The sequence below is a fragment of the Mastigoproctus giganteus genome, chromosome 5 (genome assembly GCF_048544385.1).
Source record: "Mastigoproctus giganteus isolate SK-2022 chromosome 5, ASM4854438v1, whole genome shotgun sequence".
Lineage (NCBI taxonomy): Eukaryota > Metazoa > Arthropoda > Arachnida > Uropygi > Thelyphonidae > Mastigoproctus > Mastigoproctus giganteus.
Window position 1 is genome coordinate 9,420,547 of NC_143579.1, and position 20,828 is coordinate 9,441,374.

The 20,828-nt window shown below is 36.3% G+C and overlaps 1 protein-coding gene across 5 annotated transcripts in view; it reads right to left on the minus strand.

The window, feature by feature from the left end:
• Positions 1-20,828, minus strand: part of ksr (kinase suppressor of ras) — a 341,876-nt gene that overhangs the window by 18,925 nt on the left and 302,123 nt on the right. For 4 of the 5 annotated variants that reach the window (XM_090373903.1, XM_090373901.1, XM_090373904.1 and 1 more), the window contains exon 18: positions 2,376-2,505. In XM_090373903.1, the coding sequence (XP_090230029.1) occupies positions 2,376-2,505 (130 nt within the window). Of the gene's footprint in view, positions 1-2,375; positions 2,506-3,331; positions 3,467-20,828 lie in introns of those variants that run through there. The other variant, XM_090373905.1, reaches the window with a different exon arrangement.

Below are 20,828 nucleotides of genomic sequence, written 5' to 3' on the forward strand. Positions count from 1 at the left end.
GACTAGTTTACCTAGGCATAAGTCTAGGTAAACTAGGCTTATGCCTAAGTAAACTCACTCTCCTGTTGGTTGTCAATGCCTCTTGAGATTTTAAGCTGAAGCCTTTGCTTGCGTGTGTCACTCTAACACCCCCAGAGTATTTAAAAGACATGCTGGGAGTGTTTTGGCACAGTAACAAGAAGGCCTGGGTTACAGAATACTGTATGTCTTCAGTGAATGGGAGCTTGGAGATGCTGTCATTCAGTGAAGAGAAAAATAAACTTCCTATGTAGGAACTGCTCCTGCTGATAATGCGAGGGGTCATGATCCCAAATTTGTTCAATCTCTTGAGTCACAATTTGATTTTGTTCAATTCAAATTTTTGCCACCCAACACCACTTTGATTGACTTTGGACAGTTTCTTTGCCAAGAAACTGTCCAAATTCAAGCAAAAGACTGAAAAGACACCTGATGCTTGATATAGTCCCACCACCACTACGCCACCATGATTTCATCAGCTCTGCACTTCAAGTCTAAGGTAAATGCTAATTTGTTTGTTTTTATTTTAAGATGTTTTAACTATTTATTAAATAATCTTTATAAAACACTCATTTTTAATGTAAAAATGAAGTATAACATGTAAAAAATACCTATTTTATATATTGTTGAGGAATGAATTTAGAGGAAATCAATGTATTACTGGTTTCAACTTACAATATTTTCAACATACAATGGGTTTTGTGGAACGAATTACCATCGGATGTTTGGGGCCCCACTGCTATGCAAAAGTGGAAGAAAAACCTCTTTTGATTCAATCAGTCAAATGTAATTTTGTATCGTCTCCCTTCCTTCTCCTTGGCAAAAATTCCTCCCTCTTTTCCCACTACTGAACTATGTTTTTCTGTTGCAAGCCTACTTCACAAACACAGAAAACAACAGCATTTTGTAAAACATCCCTGTAGACTCTTGAGTAATCCAATTACCTTAAGATCACTACTGACTTTCCAAGCAAAATCATGGTACTTTATTGTACCCAAGACCTTGGGCATACTTTCATGTGTTTCTTTCAAGCTAACAGCATGAAGTAGAGGAACTGATGGGAATGCATTTCTATTGTGCAGCAAAACTGCTATTAAACTTAATTTTGAGGCATCAATAAATATATGGTATTCATAAAAATGCCCAGTTCATTCAGAAGACCACTAATATCTCTACAAGAAGCATTTTAAAAACACTTTGCGATGTTTTCAATATGCTTTAATTTTAGTTCCAGCTTCAAGTAACTTCTACTGTTATGACCAAGAACCAAGGAGTTGCACTTGCTCTGTAGATAAGTTTAAATCATGAACCAAGTCATTCAACTCTTCTTGCTTAATTAATTAAGTGCAGCACATTATAATTTTCTAGAGGGTAATCCAAATCTCTGAAATCGATGGTACAGCAAGTCTGCAATGCAAGAATACTCACTATATTCATCATTGCTTCCTTTCTTTCATAATTTTGGGGATCTGGTATTGGCAGGTCTTCATTATGTGGACGGGGCTGTATTGATATGTAGATGATATGTTAGGCTATTTGATGTTGTGCTTGCTTTTTCTTAACATTCCAGATATTTTTGTTATGCAAAAATAGCAATTGTCAATGTGGTTGGGTGGTTCTTGCCACAGTATAAGAACAGCAAACGCTATGCTATTAATTTACCCAATTAGTCACACCTTCAGATTTGTGGTGCAGATAACACAGCACTGGATAAAATTTATGGTCTCTGAAATTTATGGTCCAGCAAGTGATAATAAGTGACAAGCTTTGTCCTGATCACCAATCTTGCAAGAGAACAAAGAATAGCATGTTTAGTAATACTGTAGATTTTCTTCCTCTGAGTTTTTGTTGTAAACTGAAGTTTACAACAAAACTGTCAGGGGGCAGAAATTGTCAGGGTGATTCAGACATTTATTTCGCTTCTGCTTAAACATTTTAACAATACAATGCAGGCAAAGCACGGTTTGCCTGCAAATAATATGCAAAATAATATGCAAAAGCACAATATGCAAAGATATTCATGTAAACTGTACACACTCCAACTGTCTTTCTGTTAGTGAAAAAGAGAGAGAGAGGAGGCAGACAGATAAGGTTGAACATGTAAACTATTCCAACATTACTGCCATCCATGAGCAAATGCAAACATTATTTGCAGGCATAACAACAAATAAATGTCATCTACTTCTCAAAATTATCTAAATTGTATCTGATGTATGTAGAAACTGTGATTTGAAATCTTAAGAATTATTTTCAAAATCTACACATAAAAACTGACTGCAAACAGCTGATATATTAGAAGTAAAAATCATGTTGGCCAGTGTTATTATTCTGAAATAATAAATAAATCAAAATCTTACTTTGACATCTCGCGATGCCTGAATATTAGCAAGGGTTTGCTTCACTCCTTTTCCCACTTGCCAAATTATAGCTTCTGGAGGTTGCCCACGGAATGGCCATTCACCATACAGGAGTTCATACCAAACAGTTCTAAAATTAATAAATGGTATTATATTGAGGCAAAGGAAAACAAAATATCAGTTTTCACACATAAGGTGGAAACTGCAGTGTGATAATGACAAAAATTCTCTGCAAATAAAACAGCTTGCTGTATTTTTTGTTTCACAATTTTAATATATAAAATAATTATTTAACTCTTTTCCTTAATATCATATAACAGTAAATCAAAATTAAAAAATTTAATCAAATTCAAATGCTCTCCTAGACATGTTAAACACAGTCAAAATTTTAACAACCCAGAATAGGAAAGAATAAACTTTGTAACAAAGACTAATAATTCATAAATATAATGCTACGTAAAATATAGTATAATCAGGAGGATGATCCAGTTGTTAAAGTAAAAATTGTGATTTTTAAACATTTATCTTGGGAACTGGCAAATGATGACATATATATATTGTCTTGCATCATATGATAATAATGGTTTAGACTTACCCTGGTAAGAATGGACTTCATTTGCATTGATGGACTGTGGGAATGGATCCACAAGAAATGCATTCCACTATGGGAATGCATTTCCTTGTAATTTTACTCGTAAAACTGACTTCTGAAAAACTGGGATGCACCGTCATATATAAGCACATTTTAGTAGCAAACAGATGCATAGTGGTAGGCGCATAAGTTGCATCACTAACTCAATGTAACTAAATAGTTAGATTGAGACTATTTAAACTTATTTAAAAAAAAAAAAAAAAAAAAAGTAAATCGTTGATCCATTCCAAGCTTTAATTAACACCATGCACTAGTAGCATGGAGTGTGTATGTATAAGATTCTTAATGTAACTGATTCGTAGTTTATGATACCAGACAAATAATGTTTGCAGTTATCTTGCCTAACTGCTTCTCTGTAGCAAGTTCCTGCCCCTTCATCACGTGTCAGTTTTCTATGTTTCTGGCTTCGGATACAAGAACCTTGCATGAAATTCTTCACCTAAAGAAAAAGAAGAACAGATTTGATACTTGATGATACGGATTAATTGTTAACATACTGGAAACTACACAAAGCAATTTGTAGTAGTCAACAACATTAATGGCACCATTTACAGTCTGTCCACTCCTTCATTTGTGCCCTCAAACTGATAAATGCAGCGAAGGTGATACCTTCACTGCATTTATCATTATTATACCTTCACTGCATTTATCATTATTATACCTTCACTGCATTTATCATTATTATACCTTCACTAGGTATAATGATTGGCCAAATGTAGTAGTTCCCATTCAGTCCCCACTGGTTCAATTTGGACTGAGAAGACTACAGATTCTCACTGTCCAATTTACACATTCTTCAGCCTAGGTCAGGCAAGTTTTCCCTACGGATTTGGTTAATAATGGTTTCTTATAAGGTCAATATGTTTTCATATGACTTGAAACAAATCTTTGTCACACAGTTATTTCACTTTTTTTGTAGTCACCACTTGCCTCTACACCAACAAGTTTCTCACAAATTGCTTTTAGGTCTGGCTTGCATTAATGATCATGCAGGTTTAGACATTTTTAAAATCTGTCCTAAGCTGGAGTATTCATCTGCTTCAGCCTTGTACCAGATTTTATTTTGATTCCTTAAGACTGGGAATTTTGGTCTCCCATTTTTTTTTTTTTTAGAAATATTGCAGAAAATTGATTAGTCAACTTTTCAGAAATATATTTATTAGAAAAGTCCTCTCTAATAAAGAGCAACAATTACACTTTCCTTTGTTCCTTAATGCTAACTGTATGTATGCCATATTAATGCTGAACAGAACCAGATGACATGTGCTAGCAGGTGAATGGTTTTATATCTGAATCATACACAAAACCTGCATTAATACCTAGTCAAAAATTAGAGGCATTCAGCATGACAGTAATAACATATCACACTTTAAGCGGATGATGCAATTTTTGTGGCTGCTAATGTACACAATTATATAAACAGTACCTTTTTTTTTTTTTTTTTTTGCTTATAACTATCTTTAGAGATATTTTCTTATCTATACAAGAGTTCATTCTTACAGAAAAAACACTGCTTTACAAACTTGGGCAACAGCAATGGCTAAGCATTTTTAATTCAAAACTAATGCTACAGAAAGTCTGTAGAGACAAAATCCTTTCACAAAACAAACCTTTATAGTGCAAAGACTCACCTCTGATTACTGTTTTTGACTTTCCAGTATAACCTATTCCAGTGAAGAGTGTATATTTCATTAATATGTACTCATAAATCTTTTTAGTAAAAATGTTTTACTAAAACATTATTTTCAAAAATGTCATTCCCCCCCACCCCCAAAAAAATTTTTGAATATAAAATAGCATTACACTGACTTTTGTTTTGATGGATTCAGTATTATACAGGGTGTTTCAAAATTGCACAGAACAAATGTAGTATTATACAGGGTGTTTCAAAATTGTACAGAACAAATGTAAGAGCATATTCTACAGCTAAAAGTAAGAAAAAAAAAAAAGTTTCTATAAATATAGATCTCAAAATTCTATTTCTGATATATCAAACACTATTCAATCATAAAACCATGTAAAGTGACAAAACATTATGTTCAAATTTAAATCATAAAAATATGATTCAGTTGAACAGACTGACTACAAAAGATATGTATCAACACTGAAATGAATAGTGTTGCACTACTACTACATGAATCATACCAATTACTCAGTGATGAGTGTGGCAGAATACATACCAGCAGTGTCAATGTGTCTGTTACTTGAGTTTCACTTTCCCCTTGACAGCCTTGTTGTTTAACATTAAACTGATATATTATGGAAAATGCTACACATCTTTTACTTTTGATTACGATTTTAATTTTTGGTGATTTCATGTTCACATAAATAACTAACACCTATTCTGTAACCATTCTTTTTTCAATTTATGTCTACTTATAAAAATTTAACCTGAGAAAATGTGAAGATACCATTAGAATTTAGTTTACTTAACCCTTTTAAAGCCTTATACACTTGAGTTCAGTCATCACACAGATGTCTAGTTTACAGAGACTGCAATTTACAGGACTCCAGTCTTTTTCAGTAAGAACATCTTTTTGTGCCCAATCTAATCTTGTTATTCTCCTCTGCACACTTTTTAGCAGATATGTCTTTAAAATAAGGTTTCCAAACCTGCATGCATTATTCCAGATGTGAGCCTGACCATTGCCTCATACAATGGGATGATTATCCTTTGTTCCTGCTGCCAAAGTTTCTGTATATCATTGACAGAACCCCATGAACTCCTAGATCTTTTTCATATTCCGCTACCTTGAGTTTTGTACCCCCAAATTGTATGTTATTCTGAGATTACTGCTATCTGAATGCAATACCTTGACCACTGATTAACTTGCAATTATCTTATCTTAGTACTCTTGAAGTAGCATACCCCAATTACTGTTCATGAACCACTGTGCTCATTGTCAGCAAATTCATACATCAAACTTTAAATATCTATATCATTAAATAAATATTAAAAACAGTAATAGGCTGAACACTGACCCATGAGAACCCCCCCCACCACTATTGTAGTCCATGAAGAGCAGCAGCCATTTATAACCATTCTCTATCTTCTAATATTTAACCATCTCTTTATGCATAGTAGTAACTTACCTCTAATGCTACATTACTACAATTTGTACAACTGTACATTTGGCACAGTACAAACACTTTATCAAATCTAATTAGATGGTGTAAAAATTATTTTTTCCATCCAGTTCCCTTGTGACAACCTTGTCCTTCTAATCAGACTGGCAAAGCATGACCTCCCTTTAAAAACAATGATGTAATTGGCTTATGGCCCCAACTCCTACCAAGAGGATCTTCTTTAACTCCTGATTCCATTATTTTCCCCTGTAGAGAGATTAAACTTATAGGTCTGCAGTTATGCACTTCACCCTTTGAGCTACCATTGTGAACAGGAGATATATTTGTCCATCTCCAACTTGGATATTACTGAATCTAAGAATAGTTTCATTATTATGGCTAAAGGTTTGGCTGCATCTTTTAGTATAATTGAAATTCCATCAGACCCATGTGCTTTGTGCACTTTCAATCGCAGCAATTTTTTTCTTGCCGCACTCTGCTGTTAAAAAAATCATTTAACTATCAATATGTGAAGGGGAACCCATCTCTAAAAATTTCATGTATGAATGTAGATGCAAAATATTTATTCAGCATTAGATAAGTCTGTTTAGTGATTAGATTAGTCTGTATAGTGGCCTCTATGATTATCTCTCTCAACATTTTTCCATTTGGCATTTACATAACTTTTTTAACATAATTTAGCCCCACTGAAAAGAGTTTAAAAAATGTCTGAGCACATTAAAATCACCTTTGAAAATCAAAATCCTTTTCCTTTACTTTTGAAGCAATTATTTTTTTCGTTTTTTTTTTTTTGCATAAATCTCATATAAATATGCAATAATCACTGACTCAAATTCTTTAGGCAGCAACGGTATCACTTTCTTAATAAATACATGATGAATCACTGAATAAGATCAAGTATAGTGCTTTCTGTTTTTGCCTCTCCAACATGTTGCAGGAGAGGAAAAAACAGAAAGAACTATACTTAATATATTTGATACTTGATCTTTGGTAGAAAGCAGTCATTCAATAAATCCAGAAAAGTTTTACTATTGAGTAAGCTGCCTACTCGTGAGCTCCAGTCAATATCTGGAAATTTAAAATCCCATGATAAGACATTCTAATTTTGGCCATTCTATTCGTCTGTATAACTGTTCATTTGGTACAGGCCAGATGACATAACAGTCATCTGGCCTGTACCAGATTCCTACTCTCATTTTCACTTTCTCAGCATTTATGTCACATCAGACTGAGTCAATATTACACTGGCAATCTGCAGCTAGTGGTTGTACTACTTTAGAATCTATATACTTCTTAAACTAAAAGCACCCCCCCACCCACACTCTGTCATGTCTGTTCTTCTCTATGCATTATAATCACCATATTCAAATTATGCATCCCAACATCAGTGACAGCATTTTTATTTTGCATATAATGTTTGTAACTGATGACAAACGATACTTGAAACTCATTAAATATATTTACTTACTTACTCCTAACATTATGGTGCATAAGTAAATAAATGTGTGTTTGTTTGCAATTTTAGCAACTCTTACACATCCCAGTTAACTGCTAGTCCTACATGGACCCACATCAGGCCTTGCATTGTCACCACCTGCTTTTCAGGATACTGCATATCAAACTGAAACATCGCAAGAATCAATTCTGCCCCTTCTTAAAAAAAACTGAAATTGAATAAATTCTCTGAAATTCAAATCAAGCAATGCATAAATAGATGTAGAGGGTATTACTGCATGAAAAAAAAAAAGAAGTAACATCAAGATTTTTTTAAATTTTTTATTTTAATTAAAATTTTTTTTATGAATTTTGTTTTTAATTCTCATTTGTTTTTTTGATAATAACTTCACTAATGTCGGGCAATTGAGTCAAAATGACAAAAAAAAAAAAAATAAAAATAAAAAAAAAAGTGAAAACATTTATGTACAGAGTTTACTTTTATGAAGCTTCAAAATTTCAGCAAAAGTGTAGTATATATTATTGTTATCATACATTTTATTTCCTAATATAGTTTGATATTTATTATCAAGGCAGTGAAAATAACTCTGAAGAAGTATTAATAACAAGTGTCTTAATTACAGGGATATTACACATTAAGTAAAATTTCCTGTTATGGGCAGATTTTATTATTATTTAAATTAGAAAAATATGTTTTCTTATCTTTCAGAATTATGGCTTCTTATGTGAAAAGAGATACACAAATGCTACTTCAGTTCAAAGTGAATTTAAACAATTGAATTTCTAGAAACAATTTGAGATACTGAGTTACAGAAAATGTTAAGTTTTTTGAAAGTAAAAAAAATTCAAAAATCACCATCAACTAACAAAATTATTAAAATTCACTTTTAATTTTTGTGGCTGTGCATCCCTGCTTATTTTGATTCTGATGACAGAACCTTAAGTTAGCAAGTGATTCATTTATAGAACAGAATAAGAGAAACACTTATTCCATTTATATTTAGAAAAACTTTATAGATTTTACAATTTATATATAATCATACATTACACTAGCCCAACACGATTTTTACCTCCAAGAATTTAAATGCTGTTTTTAACAAATTTTTATGTATAGATTTCAAAAATCACCATGATAGTTTCACATCACGTCACAGTTATTAAATAGAGGGAGTTACGTTTTACCAAAATATGCCAATTTTGCACAATCTACTGATTTATTTTAAGATATAAGCTAATTTTAATTTTAGCAATCGAATCTGGCCTTGGTTTTCTTGTGATAATCATAATCAGACTTTTACCTATGGTTCTTAGGTTCAAATTCCGATGCAACAATTTACAATTTGAAGAAAACACACTTATAGTGTGTCTTTGGTGAGGTTTTCCATGTATTAACCGATTGTGATATGTTTTCAGGGTTGTAAAATCTATCCTCCAAACACAAAAAGCCCCTCGAAAGTAGTAGGATATGGCCTGCAAGCCTCCTAGACATGAAAGGTTTTCGAAATATTTTGCTATGGAGGATTTGTTGTTGTTGTTTTTGGTTTTTAGGAGCATTAGCAACTAAGGCCATATTGCTCCGGTGCGGTGGTCATTCCCTGACCTTTCCGCATGCTTCGTATTTGGTGGTGACGGGCTCGAACCCCGGTCTAATCAAGAAGCATGTACTACGCACTGCTGCTCCTTCCCACCTGGCTACGGAGGCGCTGCTATGGAGGACAGTATGCATTTTTGCAAAGACATTATTGGACTTCTGAAAGAACTAGGTGTCATGGATAAGTCAGATGAATGGTGTTTATTCATAATGGCAATGAATTTCCATCAGTTCTAGTGTTTCACTTAAAGGATTTAAAGAAAGTCATGAAAACATAAGGTTCTACATGCCATAAAATACCAGGATTACAGTTAGAACATATGCAATGATCTTAAGGTTATTGGCTAGCTTGTTGGTTTACAGGAGGAGGGGGGGGGGTCACAAAATATTGTTTTTTATGTTTGTGGGACAGCCGTGCAACGGAAGAACATTATGTTGTGCAACACTGAGACTGGAGATGTGCAAATGTATCCCAAATTCACAAAGGGGGATCGAAGGGTGACACGAGTAATTACAGACCAGTTAGTTTAACTTCTGTTCCGGGTAAAATAATGGAGTCACTCGTTAAAGATGCATTGCAGGATCATCTAGACAAGACTGCAGCAATAATTCAGACACAGCATGGGTTTGTTAAGGGAAAGTCTTGTCTGACAAATTTGATAGGATATTATGATGTGGTTACAAAGGAACTGGATGCAAAAAATAATTTTGATATCATATATTTGGATTTCAGGAAGGCTTTTGACACTGTTGCGCATGGAAGACTATTGTACAAATTGGAGCACAATGGTATTAAGGGTAAGTTGCTACTACAATGGATAAAAGGATGGTTAAGCGGGAGAAGACAGAGGGTGGTAATCAATGGGTGCTGCTCTTCTTGGACTAACGTTTTTAGTGGAGTCCCACAGGGTTTGGTGTTAGGTCCACTGTTGTTTTATATATTTATCAATGATATTGATGAAGGTATATCAGGCTTAATGTCGAAGTTTGCAGATGATACAAAGGTTGGCAGGGTTGTTAATGACAGTAATGGCAGTGTGCTACTGCAACAGGATCTAGATAATTTGGACAGATGGGCTAAGTGGCAACTGAAGTTTAACCTTGACAAATGCAAAGTACTGCATATGGGTAGAAGTAACCCCAGAGAAACGTACCAACTGTGTGGTACTACACTTAAGGTGGTAGAAAATGAAAAAGACCTGGGAGTAATTGTGCAGTCAGATATGAAGTTCTCTGAGCAATGCAGACAGGCTGCCAGGGCAGGTCATGGGGTTTTGTCAATGATATATAGGAATTTTGCTAGCAGGGAAAAGGAGGTGATTATCCCTCTGTATAAGGCAATGGTCAGGCCACGCCTTGAATACTGCGTACAGGTCTGGAGGCCTCATTTTAGGAAGGATGTAGATTTACTTGAGCGTGTACAGAGAAGGGCAACAAGATTGGTGAGGGGAATGAAGGGATCCTCTTACCAAGAGAGGCTTAAGTTCTGCAAATTGCAGTGGCTGGAGACTAGGCATCTGCGCGGTGATCTGATTGAGGTATATAAGGCCTTGAATGGGTTGAGCACGCTGAATTCTGATGGGATCCTTCCACTTATTCAGATTACGAACCTAAGGGGGCATAAATTCAAATTAAGAAAAGACAGATGTAGAATAGATGTGCAGAAATTTGCCTTCAGCCAGCGGGTGGTTAATTGCTGGAACAAACTTCCATTTGTCGTTGTGGAAGTTGATAGGTTAAATAAATTTAAGGAGGAACTGGACAGGCATTTGGAGGGAATGGTGTGATTTTTTTTTTTTTTTTTTTGGCTGATGCTGCATAAGCTCATACATTTGCTTTCTTGATTCACATGCCACTACTACTACTACAAGCAGGACAAGTTCATACCAGGACAATGTAATGTAAAATATATTTGTTTAGTGCAGTGGTTTTCTATCTTTTTTTAATAACCGCACCCCTAAGTAATTTATTTTATTTTGAAGCACCCCTACTCAATTTTCTGCCTGTTTGATCCGATTCCCTCTCTGTATGTGTGTGTGTGTGTGTGTGTGTGTGTGTGTAGACACACACACTATTAAAAAATATGTTATATGATAGTTATTACAATAGTATAACTATAAGCAAAATTACAATTAACAATACAAATTAATATATAATTTTATCCTTTATATCTCCCCCGATGGTATTCTCCACCTTGTTGCGGTGGGGGGGGCTTGCGTGTCCCGATGACCCGGAGAGCTAAGTCGGCGGTAGCTTAGCTACTGGTAGGGCCTCCCAAGCCGGACAAGTCAAAGGGTAGGGGCCAGACTAAGAGAGATACCCCGGCCCTCCAGGTTGGGGGTTGCTGCAACGGGCTAGCTCCTCGTTCAGTGTAAAAAATACACAAATGCAAAAAGACCTACAAGTGAAAATGAAAATGGACTGCACTTTCGGAAACGACTCGGCAAACGGAAAAGGACTATGATTTTGGGATGCTGGAATATTCAAGGCTTTTCAACTAAAAGAAACTTTCTTTCGGATGAACTGCACAAATTCAAGTTAGACATTGCCGTGTTATCAGAAACAAAGAAAAAGGGATGTGGAGAAGAAATAATGGGAGAATACTACCATTTTTGGAGTGGAGTTGATAAGAGTGAAAGAGCAAGAGCAGGAGTTTCTATTGCAGTTAAAAAGAAATTGAGACACAACATCAAAAACTGGCAATTTATTAATGAAAGAATGATCTCATTGGAACTGAAAATGTACGGGAGAGAAATATGTATTTTGGGAATATATTACCCGACTAATGACACCGCCGATACCTTGAAGGATGAATTTTGGGAGGATCTGAGAGAACTAATAGAAAAAATTCCTAAGAACAAAGAGATATTTCTAATGGGAGATTTCAATGCAAGAGTAGGAACTGAACAAAATAGCAAAGTTATTGGAAGATTTGGAGAGAAAGAGAGGAATGACAACGGAGACAGACTATGCAATCTTTGTGAACAGTTCGACTTGAGAATAAACAACACATTTTTCCAAAAACAAGGATATCCATAAATATACTTGGTCACAGGAGACAAGACAAATTAGATCAGTTATAGATTACATTATTTCAAAACATTCAGGGACATATGTATTGAAAGATGGCAGAGTTTATAGAGGAGCTGAATGTGGATCTGACCATTTTCTTGTTAAAACAACACTGAGGTGGAACTGGATTAATAAAATATGTGTGGACAACCAACAATGCAGGGAAGGAGAAATGTTACAAGTGGATCAATTTAACATTGACCTACTCCAGGACGACAGCATTAGAAACAACTTCACCCAAAGACTGGATGCTGCAATTAACATAGAGATAAAAGGTAATACTGAAGAAATCTACGAATATTTAAAAAATACTGTTAAAAAAATAGTTCATGAAATCCTAGGTAAAAAGATGAGCCAAGGACCAAAAAAGACCTGGTTAACAGAGAAAGTAAGAGCTGCTGTAGAGGAAAAGAAACTTGCATATCAGAAATGGCTGGGTGATAGGAATGATGCATATAGGAACATTTATGTTGAAAAAAAGAAAATAGCCAATCGGTTGGTAGTAGAAGCAAAAAATGAAGAATGGGAAAGGAAATGCGCAACTATTAATAGCAAATTGGGCTTCAAGCAATCAGTGGAATCGTGGAAGGTCCTTAAAGACTTGAGAAAATAGAATAAACACAATGCTGGTTTGCAATTAATACCTTTGAAAGACTGGACGGAGTACTATGAAGGACTTTTAAAAGAAGACCGGGAAGAGTTCAAGACGATGGAGGATTTTGGTGTAGAAGACTCGGGCTTAAAAGTTTCTGTTAGGGAAGTGGAACTCCTGATAAAGGAAGGAAGGAATGGCAAATCACCTGGACCTGGAGGAGTATACATGGAACTTCTGAAATATGGAGGAAGAGGAGTGGCTGTTCTGATACAAAAACTGTTAAATAGTATACTGAGAGGAGAAGAAATACTGAAAGAAATGATAACAGGATATATTACATCAATTTATAAGAAGGGCGATCGGAAAAGCTCTTCAAATTACAGAGGAATATGCATCCTGAACCCGCTGTTAAAGATCCTTGGAAAATGGATCAGGAACCATTTAGAAGCCCGAATCGAGGTATCAGAAGAACAGAATGGTTTTTCAGCTGGGAGGTCATGTATAGATCATATCTCAACAGTACGACAGATCCTTGAAAAATGCCAATCAAAAGGGGAAAAAATCTTTATGATTTTCATTGACCTTGAAAAGGCATATGACAGTGTTCCAAGAAAACTCTTATGGGAAGCACTGAAAGAGGCAAATATTGATGGACAACTGATTAACATTATTAAGGCAATTTACAGGAATAATAGATGCAGCATTAAAGTGGGATCAGCTTTGTCACCTGAATTCCACACTTCAAAAGGCTTATTACAAGGTTGTTGCATGTCGCCAACACTTTTCAAAATTTATATTGACATCTGCCTAAGATCCTGGTCAAAAAAATGTAATAAAATGGGATTGCCGATTAATAAGAACACCTATATTCACAATTTACTTTATGCAGATGATCAGGTGGTGATAGCACAAGACTTAGAAGATGCAAAGTATGCATGTCACCAACTGTTTGAGGAATATAAACAATGGGGTCTAAAAATCAATTTTAGCAAGACTGAAATGTTGTCTTCAGGGCCAGGACATGTTCTAAATATTGCAGGTTTTAAAATCAAACAAGTTGATAAATTCAACTTGTTTGATTTTAAATCTTACAAAGTGATGGATGATCCCAAGCAGAGTTCAATAAGAGAATTACAGATTGCAGAAAGGCTATTGGCATGTTAAACTCTGTTCTGTGGAGCAAAAATATCCTAAATAAAACAAAGAAACTTATATTTCAAACGATTGTACAAAGTCTTCTATTATATGGAGTGGAAACCTGGACATTGAATAGGCGAGCGGAAAACAAATTGCTCTCCACAGAAATGGATTTTTGGAGACGCTCAGCAGGAACTTCTAGAAGAGACAGAAAACGGAATGAAGACATAAGGGAAAAAAATGGAAGTGAGAAAGACTATTATTGACACCATCAAAGAAAAGTGTCTAACATGGTATGGACATGTAAAACGGATGCAAGAAAACAGATAGCCAAAGGCTATCCTGGAATGGGTACCTCCTGGAAGAAGGAAGAAGAGGAAGACCTAGGAGGAATGGATGGATGGAGTATGGGAGTGCATGACAGCCCGAGGCTTAACCGACCAAGACACGTTAAACCACACTTTATGGCAGAAAAAAAATTCCTAACAAGAAATAACTTGTAGGCTGAGGAAACCCATTATAAATGGAAACACTCCTCTTGAAGAAGAAGCCTTTATATAAAGGTACTAAATAAATATCAATTATAGATTGGCGCCTCTGTAGCCAGGAGCAACAGTGCATAGCACACGCTTCTTGATTAGACCGGGGTTCGAGTCCATGATCACCAAATACGGAGGATGCAGAAAGGTCAGGGAATGACCACCGCATAGCCCTGGAGCAATATGGCCTTAGTTGCTAATGCTCCTAAAAACCAAATAACAAACAAACAACAACAAACTATTATAGATTACCACAAAATTAAAAAGATACCGTACACCTTTTTATAATGAAATAAATATATTTATTTCATTATGAATTTTAAACTCATTATTTTTTAAACTTTAAAAAATAATGTGTTTAACTAACTGAAACCCAAATTATGTGGCACCCCTGAAATGTTGTTGCAGCACCCCGGTTGAAAACCACTGCTTTAGTGCAATCAAACAAGGTTCTTCTTCCTCCCCTGCACATCAAACCTGGATTGATGAAAAATTTCATGGAAGGACTAGATAAAGAAGGTAATGGATTTGCATACTTGAGAAGTGTTTCCTAATTTAACATATGCCAAACTTAAGGAAGGAATTTTCGTAGAACTCCAAATTAGGAAACTCCTGAAAGCTGATGTGTTTGACACTCAGTTAAAGGAGGTTGAACTGGCAACTTGGCAATCATTTAAGTCAGTAGTACCTGGTTTTTTGGGTAACAGGAAATAAGAAAACTATGAAATGTTGGTGACTAATTTACTCAAGTGCTACAAAAACACGGGCTGTCAAATGTCATTGAAAATTCTTTCCCTTCATTCCCATCTCAAATTTCCCCCCGAAAATCTGGGAGATGTGAGTGATGAACAAGGAGAGCAGTTTCATCAAGGTTTGAATTGCAGAGTTTCATCATGAAAGAATTGCAGAAAGGCTATTAGCATGTTAAATTCTGTTCTAGGGAGCAGAAATAATCTAAATAAAATAAAGAAACTTATATTTCAAATGATTGTACAAAGTCTTCTATTGGTATGGAGCAGAAATCTGGATGTTGAATAGGCAAAGGGAAACAAACTGCTCTCCACAGAAATGGATTTTTGGAGATGCTCAGCAAGAACTTCTAGAAGAGACAGAAAATGGAATAAAGACATAAAAGAGAAAATGGAAGTGAAAAAGAATATTATTGACACTATCAAAAAAAGCATTTAACATGGACATGTAAAATGGTATGGACATGTAAAACAGATGCAAGAAACCAGACATTCAAAGGCTATACAGGAATAGATACTTCCTAGAAGAAGGAGAAGAGGAAGACCTAGGAGGACATGGATGGATGGATGGAGTATGGGAGTGCATGACAGTTTGAGGTTTAACTGACCAAGACACCTTGAACCGCACTTTATGGCAGTCAAAAAGTTCCTACCAAAAAAATAACTTGTAGGCTGAGGAAACCCATCGTAAATGGAAACACTTCTCTTGAAGAAGATGAAGATGATATAGAGGATATTACTGCATAAAAAAAAGGTAACTTAAAAAAAAAAAAAAAAAAAAATTCTGATTCAATTTTGGACAACAATTCCATTCTAATGTTGGGCAATCAAGCCAATATGTCTATTATCTTCAACATGACCATCCATCCTTCCACATGTAACAACTTAACTCTTAAAGGATGGATTTTCCATAAAGGTTCTGCAGTATCCCATAAGATGAGGTTTGACTTACAGAAAGGGAAAATAAAATAATACTAAAAAAAGACTAATGCAATTATTACTTTTAGTATGTCCTCTAACTCAACATTGCAATTGTTCCCCAATATTTCAAGTTACTTTATACTAACACAGCATTTATAACAGGTCTTCATATATGATTTTAATATACTATATCATATTTATGGGAGGGGGGGGAGCTTAGAGGGGAACAGGCATTCTAAGTGTTATCAGACACTCAGTCTAAAACACTGATGGTTCCAATATCTTTATATTCCAGAAGATTTATGAGAAGTCCAGTTGGCTTGCCTCCCTAAAATTTACTATGCACACCTCAATGGTAAGCCTGTTACATCACTTAGGTGGCAACGAATGTGTAGAGTAGTTCCCTTCAAGACGCCTGGTCAGCGTGAAGAGGAAAAGACCACACCCTCCAGCATATGACAGCACGACAAAACAAATGGTCCTCAGTCCCCAGAAGCTTTCACTCTCCTCTCTTACGACAGTGAGAGGATCAGAGTGGAAGCAGAGCGTGCTAAGAACCTCTGGGTACAACTAGGCTGCCATGTATGGAAACTGAACTTCGCCAGTTACAAGTTCAGTTTCCATGCATGGCAGCAGAAATTGAACTTGTATGATTGCTCATCAGTGAAGGTAGGGATTAGAAATTGTAAACTGGAATATCATCTGTTTGGCTGAAACAAGAAGAAATGATTCACTTATATAAGTTTATCAGGTGGAAATCTGCTGTACACCAATGGAAACAGTGAAAGGAGCGAAGGTGGAGTTGGCTTTCTGGTGCAGAAAGATATAAAAAAACAAAATTTTAGAATTCAAAAGTACATCACCAACAGTGTGAAGTCTACTATTCAGAATTTCTAAGTGGTACAAACTAAAGGTTAAATTATTTATGCACCAACATCGAGCCATGATGATGAAGAGGTTGAAGAAATGTACATTGAAATTGAGTCTTCTAGGTGAGCATAAAACCCACTTCAATGCTAAGGTTGGAAAGAGACAAAAACAGCACAGAAAGGGGAACTATAGGAAATTTTGGAATTGGTGAAAGAAATGAAAGAGGCGAAAGACTTGTGGAATTTGCAGAATCTCGAGGAATGTCAGTAATGAACACTTTTTTCAAGAAAAAGGGTGAACAGAGAGTGGACATGGAAGAGTCCAAATGGATTAAAATCGACTTCATCCTCACTAACAAGAAGATATATTGTGAATGATGTTACTGTTCTGTACAAGGTAAATGTTGGAAGTGATCACAGAATGGTAAAATGCACAAGATATAGATGTAATAAAAGAAAGGAAAAAAAAACTGACTCGAGTAAATAATACTAAGGTCTTTGAGATAACAGAAGACGAGAAAAAGCAGTATGTACTGGAACATAACAAGTTTGAGCTTCAGTAGACTGTCCAGATATCGACAAGGAATACTACAACTGCTGACGAGGCTACTAGGAGACGGTCGTGTTCAAAGCCGCTAAGTGGATTTTTCTTATTTATTGATTTGAAATTATTGTTTTTCTAAAACTTTTGATTTAAATTTAGTAGTATAACATTATTTTGTGATTTTCTGATTAATTTGGTGTATTTATTCTTTACTCGGCCTTGTAATTGCATAAACGTATCGGTAAGGGTATCCACGTGTTTGCAACTCCGCTGAACGAGAAGGTCTTAAAGCCATATTTAGCCGCTTGATTGAATATTTTTTACATCGAATTATTTCTGTAAGTAGCTTATAGACCTAGCAAGGATCGTTAGTTTATTCTGAATTGAGACAGCGAGATTTGAAAGTTAATTAATACTTAAGTGTCCGTAGATATAAAGTTCTTAAGTTGCCGCCTTTGTGATACGATAGTTATATACAGTACTAGATAGCATTAGTTGAACTTCGTTAGCGGTTAAATTGTACTTTTAAATAAATAAATAGAATCATGACTCAGACCAGAGCAGCAAAGCAAAAGGCTCAAGCTAATGGAAGTGCTGTGGCTCAGAGCAGAACTGAGGGGGGGGCAGTTGTCCCCTGATTCAGCCTTATAAAATGCACCGTTTGCTTGATGTTTGCAGAGCAATCGGGTACGGGACATGATACTGCCATGGGGGATGTCTTTGTGTGTGTGCGCGCGATGCAAGGAGTGTATCGATATCAGGCAACAACTCAGCGTTCTTGGGGGCCTATATGAGAGCTTGAAGGACGGGTGGATGCCCTCGAAGAAACTAAATTGAGGGGCCCATCAAGCTCTCAGCTGCCCACATCAACGCCAGAGCTTGCACTTGGGCATCACGTGAAACAGAGGCAACCCCCCAAGGCAGAATGCGCTGGTCCCGAAGGAACTAGTAGTTGTTGGAGACTCTATTTTCAGGGAAACGGAGAACATGCTTTGTAAAAAGGATAGGTGGAACAGGACCAGGGTATGTCTGCCAGGGGCAAAGGTTGATGATGTTGTAGAGCGAATATCATCTTTTAAGGACACAAAAGGTGATATAGTTGTACACGTTGGCACTAATGATATTAAGAGTAGGAGACCGGCAGAATTACTTAACAAGTACAGGTCACTGTTGAACAAAAGCCGAGAATTAGGGTTGAATTTGAAAGTGTCTGCAATTCTGCCCAGACATGAGAGGAGGGAGTATATGATGAGAGCCTTGTCGATCAATTCGGCCCTGGAAAGATTGTGCAAGGCTCAAGGGGTAAAATTTTTTTCAGCCTGGACTGTACTTGTTAACAGGAGAGATTGCTTCTACAGGGATGGGATACACTTAAATAGAAAGGGTGCAAGAATATTTGCTGATGCTATCGAGGCAGTGTTAGGTGGGTAGGAAAACTGCTAGCTTGGGGGGAGACAAAGACCAATAGATTGACAGTAGCCATTGGCAGAGGTGAAAGAGATTCTTGCACTGCTTCTATTAGAATGAGCAGAAGCCTGAAAAACAAGATGCTTGATATTTCAGAGACTGCTGGGAGCCATTGCAGTACAAATAAATACATGGGTTGTGTTAGGGTAGCTAAGAATAGAAACAGGTTCAGGTATACTTGCGTGTACACCAATGCTAGGAGTTTAGTAAACAAATTTGATGAATTTGAGGTACTGCTCAAAACATCAAAGGCAGATATTGTTGGGATATCAGAGACGTGGTGTCACACAGACATAAGGAATGCAGAACTGGAATTTGGGGAGTACAACGTCTACAGAAAGGATAGACAGGACAGGATAGGAAGGGGGGGAGGGGATATGCTATTAGTTAAGAAACACATAAAAACCAAGGAAGTGAAGCCAGTCGACATCGCTGGACAGTGCAGCGTTGAGTCAGTTTGGTGTGACATAAGCATTGGGAGATCAAAATTGAGAATAGGAGTGTGCAATAGGCCTAATGACTCTGATGAGTATAATAAGAAACTGTACAGGGAAATAGAGTGGGCCAGTAAATCAGAGAGTCTTATAATGGGAGATTTTAATTTCCCAGATATTGACTGGAATTTGGGGGCTGGTCACTCACACACTAGCAGGGCTTTTGTGGATTTATTGGATGATTGTTTTCTACATCAGCATGTTCGGGAGGCAACTAGAGGGAGTAATACTCTTGATTTGATTATCAGCAGTGATTCTTCATGCATTAAGAATCTGCAGATAAATGAACCACTAGGTGGCAGTGATCACAGTGTGCTGAAGTGGGATTTACTCAAAGAGGTAACTACCATTAGGGGTAAAGGGAAGGGTTATTGCTTCCGTAAAGGCAACTACGATGGACTGAGACAGTATTTAAATTCTATACAGTGGGACCAACTGATGATGTTACCAACAGCAAATTCAAAATGGGAAGCATTCAAAGAACTTATCTTGGAAGCTACTAGGCTTTACATACCAACTAAGAAATATTGTTCAAGGTTTAGGCCAAAATGGATGTCAGATGAACTAATGAGGCATATGGCAGAGAAGAAAAATGCATGGGATACTTACAAATTAACACATGACACAGAAGCCTAGGATAGATACAAGTTGATATGCAACCAAGTTACAAAGGAGGTTAAGCAGGCGAAGGCAGATTACGAGAAATCCTTGGCAAGGGATGCAAAGAAAAACAGCAAAGAGTTCTTTACTTATGTAAACTCTAGAAGGAAGGGGATGAATCAGATTGGTCCACTTGATATTGATGGGTCAACTGTTGATGATCCTGCTCAGGTAGCTAACAAACTAAATGAATATTTTGCATCGACATTCACACATGAGGAGTTATTCAGCGAGGGGAATGCCAGAGGTGTATTCAACTCTAGCAGTAAGCTAGAGAATCTTGAAATAACTGGGAGTAAAGTGGAGGAGAAATTGTTGAAGATAAACACAAGAAAGGCACCCGGGGTGGATGGGATCTATCCAGTTATATTAAAGGAGGCAGCAAAGGAAGTAAGCAAACCCTTAGCCATAATTATGAGAGCTTCCTTGGACTCAGGGGAGGTACCCATAGACTGGAAATGTGCAAATGTGACCCCAATTCACAAAGGAGGATCAAAGGCTGAAACAAATAATTATAGACCTGTGAGCTTAACTTCCGTTCCAGGAAAATTAATGGAGGCACTGGTTAAAGAAGCACTGCAGAATCATTTAGACAAGACTTCAGTTATAGCTCGGACACAG